The sequence below is a fragment of the Hylobates moloch genome, unplaced genomic scaffold, assembly GCF_009828535.3.
Source record: "Hylobates moloch isolate HMO894 unplaced genomic scaffold, HMol_V3 SCAFFOLD_4, whole genome shotgun sequence".
NCBI classification, from domain to species: domain Eukaryota; kingdom Metazoa; phylum Chordata; class Mammalia; order Primates; family Hylobatidae; genus Hylobates; species Hylobates moloch.
This window is the reverse complement of record NW_026652279.1, coordinates 51,079,978-51,090,742: the sequence shown is the minus strand read 5'-3', so window position 1 is coordinate 51,090,742 and position 10,765 is coordinate 51,079,978. Positions and strand designations below refer to the sequence as shown.

General features: G+C 37.6%; 1 protein-coding gene across 1 annotated transcript; it reads right to left on the bottom strand.

Moving 5' to 3' along the window:
• Nucleotides 1–9,295: 9,295 nt before the first annotated feature.
• Nucleotides 9,296–10,214, bottom strand: LOC116466318 (small ribosomal subunit protein uS2-like). The gene has a single exon (XM_032149125.3). The coding sequence runs from the start codon at nt 10,212–10,214 to the stop codon at nt 9,327–9,329; it is 888 nt and encodes a 295-aa protein (XP_032005016.1). The 3' UTR covers nt 9,296–9,326.
• Nucleotides 10,215–10,765: the final 551 nt, after the last annotated feature.

Genomic DNA, 10,765 nt, shown 5'->3' with positions numbered 1-10,765 from the left:
AAGAAAGGATATCAGTGATTGAAGATCAAATTAATGAAATAAAGCAAGAAGACAAGATTAGAGAAAAAAGAGTGAAAAGAAACTAACAAAGCCTCCAAGAAATATGGGACCATGTGAAAAGACCAAATCTATGTTTGATTGGTGTACCTGAAAGTGACAGGGAGAATGGAACCAACTTAGAAAACACTCTTCAGGATATTATCCAGGAGAACTTCCCCAACCTAGCAAGGCAGGCCAACATACAAATTCAGGAAATACAGAGAACACCACAAAGATATTCCTCAAGAAGAGCAACCCCAACATACATAATCATCAGATGCACCAAGATTGAAATGAAGGAAAAAATGTTAAGGGCAGCTGGAGAGAAAGGTCAGGTTACTCACAAAGGGAAGCCCATTAGACTAACAGCAGATCTCTCGGCAGAAACCCTACAAGCAGAAGAGAGTGAGGGCCAATATTCAATATTCTTAAAGAAAAGAATTTTCAACCCAGAATTTCATATCCAGTCAAACTAAGCTTCATAAGCAAGAGAGAAATAAAATCCTTTACAGACAAGTAAATGCTGAGACATTTTGTCACCACCAGGCCTGCCTTACAAGAGCTCCTTGAAGGAAGCACTAAACATGGAAACGAACAGCCAGTACCAGCCACTGCAAAAACATGCCAAATTGTGAAGACCATTGATGCTACGAAGAAACTGAATCAACTAACAGGCAAAACAACCTGCTAGCATCATAATGACAGGATCAAATTCACACGTAACAATATTAACCTTAAATATAAACAGGCTAAATACCCCAATTAAAAGACACAGACTGGCAAATTGGATAAAGAGTCAAGACCCATTGGAGTGCTGTATTCAGGAGACCCATCTCATGTGCAAAGACATACACAGGCTCAAAATAAAGGGATGGAGGAACATCTACCAAGCAAATGGAAAGCAAAAAAAAAAAAAAAAAAAAAAAAGCAGGGGTTGCAATCCTACTCTCTGATACAACAGATTTTAATCCAACAAAGATCAAAAGAGACAAAGAAGGCCATTACATAATGGTAAAGGGATCAATTCAACAAGAAGAGCTAACTGTCCTAAATATATACGCAACCAATACAGGAGCAACCAGATACATAAAGCAAGTTCTTAGAGACCTAAAAAGAGACTTAGACTCCCACACAATAATAACGGGAGACTTTAACACCCCACTGTCAATATTAGACAGATCAACAAGACAGAAAATTAACAAGGATATCCAGGGCTTGAACTCAGCTCTGCACCAAGCGGACCTAATAGACATCTACAGAACTCTCCACCCCAAATCAATAAAATATACATTCTTCTCAGCACCAAATCACACTTATTCTAAAATTGACCACATAATTGGAAGTAAAGTACTCCTCAGCAAATGTAAAAGAACAGAAATCACAACAAACTCTCAGACCAAAGTGCAATCAAATTAGAACTCAGGATTAAGAAACTCACTCAAAACCACACAACTACATGGAAACTGAACAACCTGCTCCTGAATGACTACTGGGTAAATAACAAAATGAAGGCAGAAATAAAGACGTTCTTTTAAACCAATGAGAACAAAGACACAATGTGCCAGAATCTCTGGGACACATTTAAAGCAGTATGTAGAGGGAAATTTATAGCACTAAATGCCCACAAGAGAAAGCAGGAAAGCTCTAAATCGACACCCTAACATCACAATTAAAAGAACTACAGAAGCAAGAGGAAACAAATTCAAAATCTAGCAGAAGACAAGAAATAACTAAGATCAGAGCAGAACTAAAGAAGATAGAGACACAAAAAACCCTTCAAAAAAATCAATGAATCCAGGAGCTGGTTTTTGCAAAGATCAACAAAATAGATAGACCACTAGCAAGATTAATAAAGAAGAAATGAGAGAAGAATCAAATAGACACAATAAAAAATGATAAAGGGGATATCACCACTAATCCCGCAGAAATACAAACAACCATCAGAGAATACTGTAAACACCTCTATGCAAATAAACTAGAAAATCTAGAAGAAATGGATAAATTCCTGGACACATACACGACCCCAAGACTAAACCAGGAAGAAGTCGATTCTCTGAATAGATCAATAACAGGTTCTGAAATTGAGGCAATAATTAATAGCTACCAACCAAAGAAAGTCCAGGACCAGAAGGATTCACAGCCAAATTCTACCAGAGGTACAAGGAGGAGCTGGTACCATTGTTTCTGAAACTATTCCAATCAATAGAAAAAGAGGAAACTCTCCCTAACTCATTTTATGAGGCCAACCTCATACTGATACCAAAACCTGGCAGAGACACAACAAAAAAAGGGAGTTTTAGACCAATATCCCTGATGAATATCGATGCAAAAATCCTCAATAAAATACTGGCAAACTGAATCCAGCAGCACATCAAAAAGCTTATCCAGGATGATCACATTGGCTTCATCCCTGGGATGCAAGGCTGGTTCAACATAAGCAAATCAATAAATGTAATCCAGCATATAAACAGAAACAATGACAAAAACCACATGGTTATCTCAATAGATGCAGAAAAGGCCTTCGAAAAAATTCAACAACCCTTCATGGTAAAAACTCTCAATAAACTAGGTATGGATGAAACGAATCTGAAAATAATAAGGGCTATTTATGACAAACCCACAGCCAATATCATACTGAATGGGCAAAAGCTGGAAGCATTCCCTTTGTAAACCAGCACAAGACAAGGATGTCCTTTCTCACCACTCCTATTCAACATAGTATTGGAAATTCTAGCCAGGGCAATCAGGCAAGAGAAAGAAATAAAGGATATTTAATTAGGAAAAGAGGAAGTCAAATTGTCTTTGTTTACAGATCACATGATTGTATATTTAGAAAACCCCATCATCTCAGCCCAAAATTTCCTTAAGCTGATAAACAACTTCAGCAGTCTCAGGATGCAAAATCAATGTGCAAAAATCACAAGCATTCCTATACACCAATAACAGACAAACAGAGAGCCAAATCATGAGTGAATTCACATTCACAATTTCTACAAAGAGAATAAAATACCTAGGAATCTTACAAGGGATGTGAAGGACCTCTTCAAGGAGAACTACAAACCACTGCTCAACAAAATAAAAAAGGACACAAACAATTGGAAGAACATTCCATGCTCATGGAGAGGAAGAATCAATATTGTGAAAATGGCCATACTGCCCAAAGTAATTTACAGATTCAATGCTATTCCCATCAAGCTACCATTGACTTTCTTCACAGAATTGGAAAAAACTACTTTAAAGTTCATATGGAACCAAAAAGGAGCCCACATAGCCAAGACAATCCTAAGCCAAAAGAAAAAAGCTGGAGGCATCACGCTACCTGATTTCAAACTATTCTACAAGGCTACAGTAACCAAAAGAACATGGTACTAGTACCATGAGAGATGTATGGACCAATGGAACAGAATAGAGGGCTCAGAAATAACACTACACATCTACAACCATCTGATCTTTGACAAACCTGACAAAAACAAGCAATGGGGAAAGGATTCCCTATTTAATAAATGGTGCTGGGAAAAATTGACAAATGGGACCTAATCAAACTAAAGAGCTTCTGCACAGCAAAAGAAATTATCAAGAGTAAATAGACAACCTACAGAATGGGAGAAAATATTTACAAACTATACATCTGACAAATGTTTAGTATCCAGAACCTACAAGGAACTTAAACAAATGTGCAAGCAAAAAACAAGAAAAAATAACCCCGTTAAAAAATGGCCAATGACATGAACGGATTATTTTCAAAAGAAAACATATATGAGGCCAACAAGCATATTAAAAAATGTCCAATATTGCTAATCATTACATGAATGCCAATCAAAAAGCCAAAGAGATATCATCTCACACCAAAATGGCTATTATTAAAAAATAGAAAAATAACAGATGATAGCGAGGTTGCAGGAAAAAAGGAATGGTTATACACTGTGGGTAGGAGTGTAAATTAGTTCAACCATTGTGGAAAGCAGTGTGGTGATTCCTCAAAGAGCTACAAACAATTACCATTTGACTCAACCATCCCATTACTGGGTATATATCCAAATGAATCATTCTACCATAAAGACATATGCACATGTATATTCATTGCAGCATTATTCACAGTAGCAAAGATATGGAATCAACCTAAATGCCAATTAACAATGAACTGGATAAAGAAAATGTGGTACATATACACTGTGGAATGCTATGTAGTCATAAAAAGAATGAGATTGTGTGATTTGCAGAAACATGGGTGGAACTAGAGGCCATTATCCTTAGCAAATCAACACAGGAACTGAAAACCAAATACTGCATGTTCTCACTCATAAGTGGGAGCTAAATAATGAGAACACATGTACACAAAGAGGGGAACAACAGACACTGGGGCCTACTTGAGGATGAAGGTGGGAGGAGGGAGAGGTTCAGAAAAAAAACAAGCAACTGTGGGGTACCATGTTTATAGTACCTGGGTGACAAAGTAATCTGTACAACAAACTCCCGAGTCATTAGTGTACCTATATAACAAATCTGCACATGTATTACTAAATGTAAAATAAAAGTTAAAATGTTTTTAAAACTCAATGACTAAGGAAAAAAAAAAAGAAAAGAAAAATACTTCAGGCTGGGCTACAGCATAAGTAGATATCCTATGGGAAGAAAGGTCTCAGCCTCTGGCTTTCTCACCAGGGCTTCAGACATACAGATGAGGACATATTAGGACCAGTTGATCCCCTAAGTAAATAAAAAGCATGAGTGATGCCAGGTAAGAGCGGCATGAGCATTCCAAAGCCAGATCACAGAATTGTGAGACATAATAAATCATTGCTTTAAGCCACTAAGTTTTGGGATAGTTTATTAACCAATACAGTGGATTAAGTTAGTCCAAAAATAAGTTTGGCTCTTGTTGCTTTAGCCCTCACAAACCATTTATTAAAAGTGCTTCTCAAAGCTTAATCATGGTGAGAATAGTTAGCCCCCTAAATTAATGCATGTTTATGTTTATAGATTAATTGACATCCTTGTTCAGTATCAAATACAGACAAGATCTTAGATACTACTCTTATCCATAGTTAATAAAGAAATAATGTTCTATATTGATTACCTTGCCTAAAAGAATCAGTCTATCGCTTAGAATCATGTTGCAGCTTTGATGAAAACTATTTTTTCCTTTGAAACACAAATGTCAGATAGTGCCACATCCCTCCAATGGATGAAAGGAAGAGCCCTTATCCTTCTAAATCCTATCCTAAGCCTAAAATATTTGACTCACACTCCAGGGGTCTCAAAATTTAAAACCTTTACAATAAAGTCGTGCTTCCTGAGAAAGACAACAAATACCAGTAGAAAAAAAAAAACAAAAAAACACCTTGTATTGAGTCTAATTTACAATCCACTCACACTTGAACTGCCAGTGTCATTTAGTTAAGAACTAAACACGACCTTGAAGGGTCGCTGGTTCAGTGTTTTCAAATACTGTTTTTAATCCACAGGTATTTTCTTTTCTTCCCATATGCCTTAATTTTCCCAAGATCAAAAGAGTTAAGGAATTTCTCACCTTAATAATGACTTGGTTAAGAAGTATTAGAGTTAGAGGATAATTTTATTTTATTTTTTACAATGACGTGCTGGTAAATGTTTAAAACCAATTCTCTGTAAAAATAAATGTGTGCAGATACATATATATGTAATTTTACTATAAATTTTCATGATATAAAATACGTGTAGCACACAATTTATAAGATACAGTAAAATATAAGAATATTTATTATAAATTCTATGTAGCCAATGATTCTCCCGAAAAACATTCATTAATATTTGTCAAAGATTTTTTTTTTATCTGTAGCCAACTTATGGTACAAACCAACCATGATTTGCCAAATGGAATTGTGTTCCAATCCAGTAACTCTTTTCTCAATAAATTTATTATCATTTAATGTGATATATGACTAAGCTAGTTCTCTCACTTTTGTACAAATTATATCCAGTAAATTGAAACTTCTTTTATTTTCAGCACAAGACATGACAAACGTTTAAGTTTAATCTTCATTATTTACATTTACTTATCACTTTCTTCAGTCTAGATAATCAACAAAACAATAAACCAAACCCTTATTATAGTATTTGCAGATTTCTATGGTACATGCTACGGTTTAAATGTGTCCTATAAAGACCATGTGTTAGAAATTTAAGCCAGACCTAAGCAGGAAGGAACAGGACAAAGAAATTAAATTTGGAGAAGGAATATTCACAGCCTTGTATGTGTATGAAATTTTCTTTACCTTAATCTCTTATATTCCTATTCCCTTGCTCTACTCTTTAAGGATACTGTTCTCCCTCCACGTGATCAGATAAAAACCCTCCCAATTTTTTACACAGGCTCCAGGACAGAGGCAGTGGAGATGAATGACTTTTAAACTCTAGCACTGCAGTGATACTCAGGAGTACTTCTAAAGAACTTATTAACACTTCAGGTTGATATCCCATTTGGCTGCTAAAGTATGCAGAAAATGCTCTTCTGTATTTACTGTGTAGACTCTCAAACCCCCATTAAGAGTGTACATATTCAAGATTGAATTTTCACACTTGACTCTGGCCAAGCTTCTGAGTGATAAGTACTGATTTCTTTTATTTCCTTGGCTTTATTTGGCTACAAGCATGTGGTTTCTCTGGAACCTTCTTTGAACCCAAAATGCTTTCTCTGCTTGAATGTATTTATGGTCTTTGCCTTAATTTTCTGTATTTTAGTCTCTATGGGTCTTTCTAGTCTTCCTCTTTAGAATATAATCTCTTTGAGAGGACGAATGGTGTTTTATTCTTCTTCGTATTCTCTGAAGATACAGTGCCTTGCAAGAATCACAGCTGATGTCTTGTAAGGTGTCTTATACCATCTATGCAAGGCAAGGCCCAAGGTCTTTATCTTCTATTTTAGAAATGCACAAGACTGAAGAACACCAGACTCATTATTCCCAATTATAGCTGGGTAAAAATCAAATAGACATCAAGCAAATAAACCTTATTCTTACTCAAAGGACTCTTCCCCTTAATAAATAGTCTTCTTTATTTGAAAATAGAAAAAAATAAAGCTCAGTATCAGGAACTAGAAAACTCTAGCTGGTCAGTCCTGGGTGTCAAAAACAAAGTTAATAGAAAGCATAAATCACTTTTAGTCATAAATTGAAGAGAGTAATTTTTTAAAAATCTTACATGATAAATAGCATCATCATTGAGTTCAGGAGTTATCTGAGAGATTTTACCTTTTCCCTTTCATCTTGTGTTTTTAAAAACAGGGGGGTGGGGTGCTTGCTAAACACGTTTGTCTATTATATAAAGTGCTGAGGATACAAATACTAGTAAAATACTGACTCTAAAGAGCCACAGTCAAATGGAAAAACAGAACTGTATCCTTGATTAGGAAAGAACCACCAATATTTCTGTGTCAATCCAGAAGAAAAGCTTCCAAAATTCATTGTCCATTTATTCTGTGCCAGACACTGGCTAGGTTTTTGTAAATGTTCGCTCATTTGCTACTATGCTTATTGTGCGCTGCACTGACTATGTTAGCTTACACAGCTGTGCGGCTTACACCTACTATACCTCCTCTATGTAATTTATACCTCAACAAACAATCCTAAGTGAGAAAATATTTGAAGGGGGGTCTAATGCTTTTTCAAGCCTACTCTATCAGAAGTATGACATAATGAATTAGTCAGCTTTTGCTATTACAATAATCTTGCATACCAAATTTAGTGACTTACAAAAGTATTTACTTTTCTCTCCAATGAGTCTGCAAGTTGGCTGGGCCATCTCTGTGTAAGGCTGAAGTCTGGATTTTCAAGACTTCCTCAAACATATTCTTTCTGGATTTTTCTAGTCTGAAGGGACAATGGCTTCTTGGGGGATGCTATTTAAAATGACCATTCATTTACAGGAGCATAAGGATTAGCTCTAAGGCCTCTTATGGTCATAGCTTGCAACTGGCACAGTAACTTATCTGCCCTCATTCCACACCAAATTGATTCACATGAGGAAGCCCAGATCAATGGGTAGGAAGTATATGCCCTTCACTCACCCATGGCAAGACCACATGGCGGAAGAGACTGAAGAATGAAAAACAATTTACCACATGTGAGGCCGGGCGCGGTGGCTCACGCCTGTAATCCCAGCACTTTGGAAGGCCGAGGTGGGCAGATCATGAGGTCAGGAGATTGAGACCATCCTGCCTAACATGGTGAAACCCTGTCTCTACTAAAAATACAAAAAAAAAAAAAAAAAAAATTAGCCAGGCGTGGTGGCAGGCACCTGTAGTCCCAGCTACTTGGGAAGCTGAGACAGGAGAATGGTGTGAACCCGGGAGGCGGAGGTTGCAGTGAGCCGAGATCGTGCCACTGCACTCCAGCCTGGGTGACAGAGCGAGACTCCAACTCAAAAAAAAAAAAAAAAAAAATTTACCACACATGGTTCATTTCATTTAGTTCTCCATAGAAGAATGTATTAATACCCCCATTAAAAGTGTGAGTAAACTAAAGCTCTGAGAAATTAAGATCCAAAGTCACACAGCAAATGAGAGCAAAAATAAGAATTTAAACAAGGTGTAGTTTTGATTTTATGGAGCACTCACTATTTTCATGGCAGCAGTAACCTCTTTTATAGCACTCATATTCCTAGATTAAAAAGTTGAGATTTTGCAGGTGGTGGAGCTCTTTTTGTTGTAAAATGGATAAAGATCCAAAACAAATGAAGGTATTCACAGTCTATATCATCAATCACTCCTCTGATCTTAGCCCTAAAAAAAGAAATGGATTTGGCCTTAAAGTGACTCTCCCTTCCATTGTTATATAAATTATCTATTGTGGCTGCAGTCAGTGGACTCCACATAGCATGTGCTGCTAATTAGCCATGTGTGGTAGCTTAAAATAAAATCTTTTATGAGACTTGCAAAGTCAATTTAACTTTATCTTTCTAGCTAAAGAGGGAGACTGCAGCAAGCAACAGTGATAGTATGTAATTTTAATTTGGTTCTTCACAAATAAAGATGAGAACCAATAGAAGGTGAATTTTGAAACAGGTTTGATTTTTTATTAATGTTCTGTGAATATGGGCCCAAATCTGTTATGACCAAGAGTTTATGTCGGATAACCAATGAACATGAGAGGGTCACACTGGGTCAAGGCAAACTTGACCCAAGCTACCTTCCCTCCATACATGGGGCTTATGCCCAAGACTTTGACTTCTTTTTTTTTTTTTTTAGAAACTGATGTTTATTTTGCATCAACCATTTTTCCATGTTGCTTAAGAGCCCATGCAAGAACAGCTTAAGACCATTCAGTGGTTGCTCCTACCCATTCAGTGGCCTGAGCAGTGGGAGCTGTAGACCAGTCTTCTGTGGCAGGCTGAGCGCTCCAGTCGTCAGTAGGGAACTGCTGAATAGGCACAGAGGACACCTGCACACCTTCAGACCAGTCTGCAACCTCAGGCTGAGTAGCAGTGAATTCAGGAGCTGGAGCAGTCCATTCACCCGGAAATTCCTCCTTGGTCACTGCCTTTTCAGCAGCAGCCTGCTCTTCTTTCTCAATCTCTTCAGGATCTTTGTAGAAGTAGAGATCAGGCATGACCTCCCACGGGTGTTCACGGGAAATGGTGCCATGCATGCACAGAACTTCCTGAGCCAGCATCCACCACATCAAACCCACTGAGTGAGCTCCCTTGTTGTTGCATGGGATGGTAATGTCCACATAGCACAGAGGAGAATCTGTGTTACACAGAGCAATGGCAGGTAGGTTAACATAAGATGCCTCCATGAGAGGCTGGTGGTCGGCCCTGGGGTCAGTAACCACAAGAAGCCGTGGCTCCCAGAAGGCTGCCTGGATCTGGTTAGTGAAGGTTCCAGGAGTGAAGCGGCCAGCAATTGGAGTGGCTCCAGTGGCAGCAGCAAACTTCAGCACAGCCCTCTGGCCAGTATTCCTGGAGGATATAACACTGACAACAGCAGGGTTTTCAATGGCAACAATGGTACGAGCTGCCAGCAGAAGCTTCTCCCAGGTCCTCTTCAGATTTATGAAGAAGATGCCATCACTTTTCCTTTTATAGATGTACTGTTCCATCTGGAAGTCAAGATTGGTGTCACCTAAGTGGGTTCCTGCCGTAAGGAACTTAAGGACATCCTCCTCCTTCATTTGCAGGACATCAAGGGCTCTGGACATTGTGAAAGTTTCCCTTTAAGTTATGACAGGAATCCAGAACAACGCCGTATGCACCCCTCTGTAGGTAGCACGGAAAGCAAAACTTTGACTTCTAAGCAACATTCTCTCATGCACTGTTGTCCACATTTGCCAGCTTTTTAAATCACATTGGAGTGCTGATTAAAATTATAGATTGTCAAGATCACTTCCCTGGAGAATTTGATTCAGTAGATAGCATATGCTCTGGTAACCTCATGATCAAAACTAGCATGGGGGTCAATGCATTAAAAAAACCGAGTAGCTATGATTTGTTTTGGATGGCTGTTCGTCATAGCATTTAGAGCTGAAGGAAAAGCTGATACTTTAAGAATTTATCACATGTTATTCTTAACCACCTTGTATTTTATATCTTCAAAAGTATAGTGTAGATGTATTTTGAATTATAATTATATAATCATAATTCTATTGGGGAAAATTATGGAATTGTCAAAAATTTCAGGTTTTTTCTTCATAGACAATTGTTTAAACCTTCTCAGACTTCATTCTCTCTTTATTTTTCCATTTTTCTTTCT

Excerpts from the sequence above, each read along its gene's own strand:
- LOC116466318 (XM_032149125.3), bottom strand. The coding sequence starts at position 10,214 with ATGTCCAGAGCCCTTGATGTCCTGCAAATGAAGGAGGAGGATGTCCTT.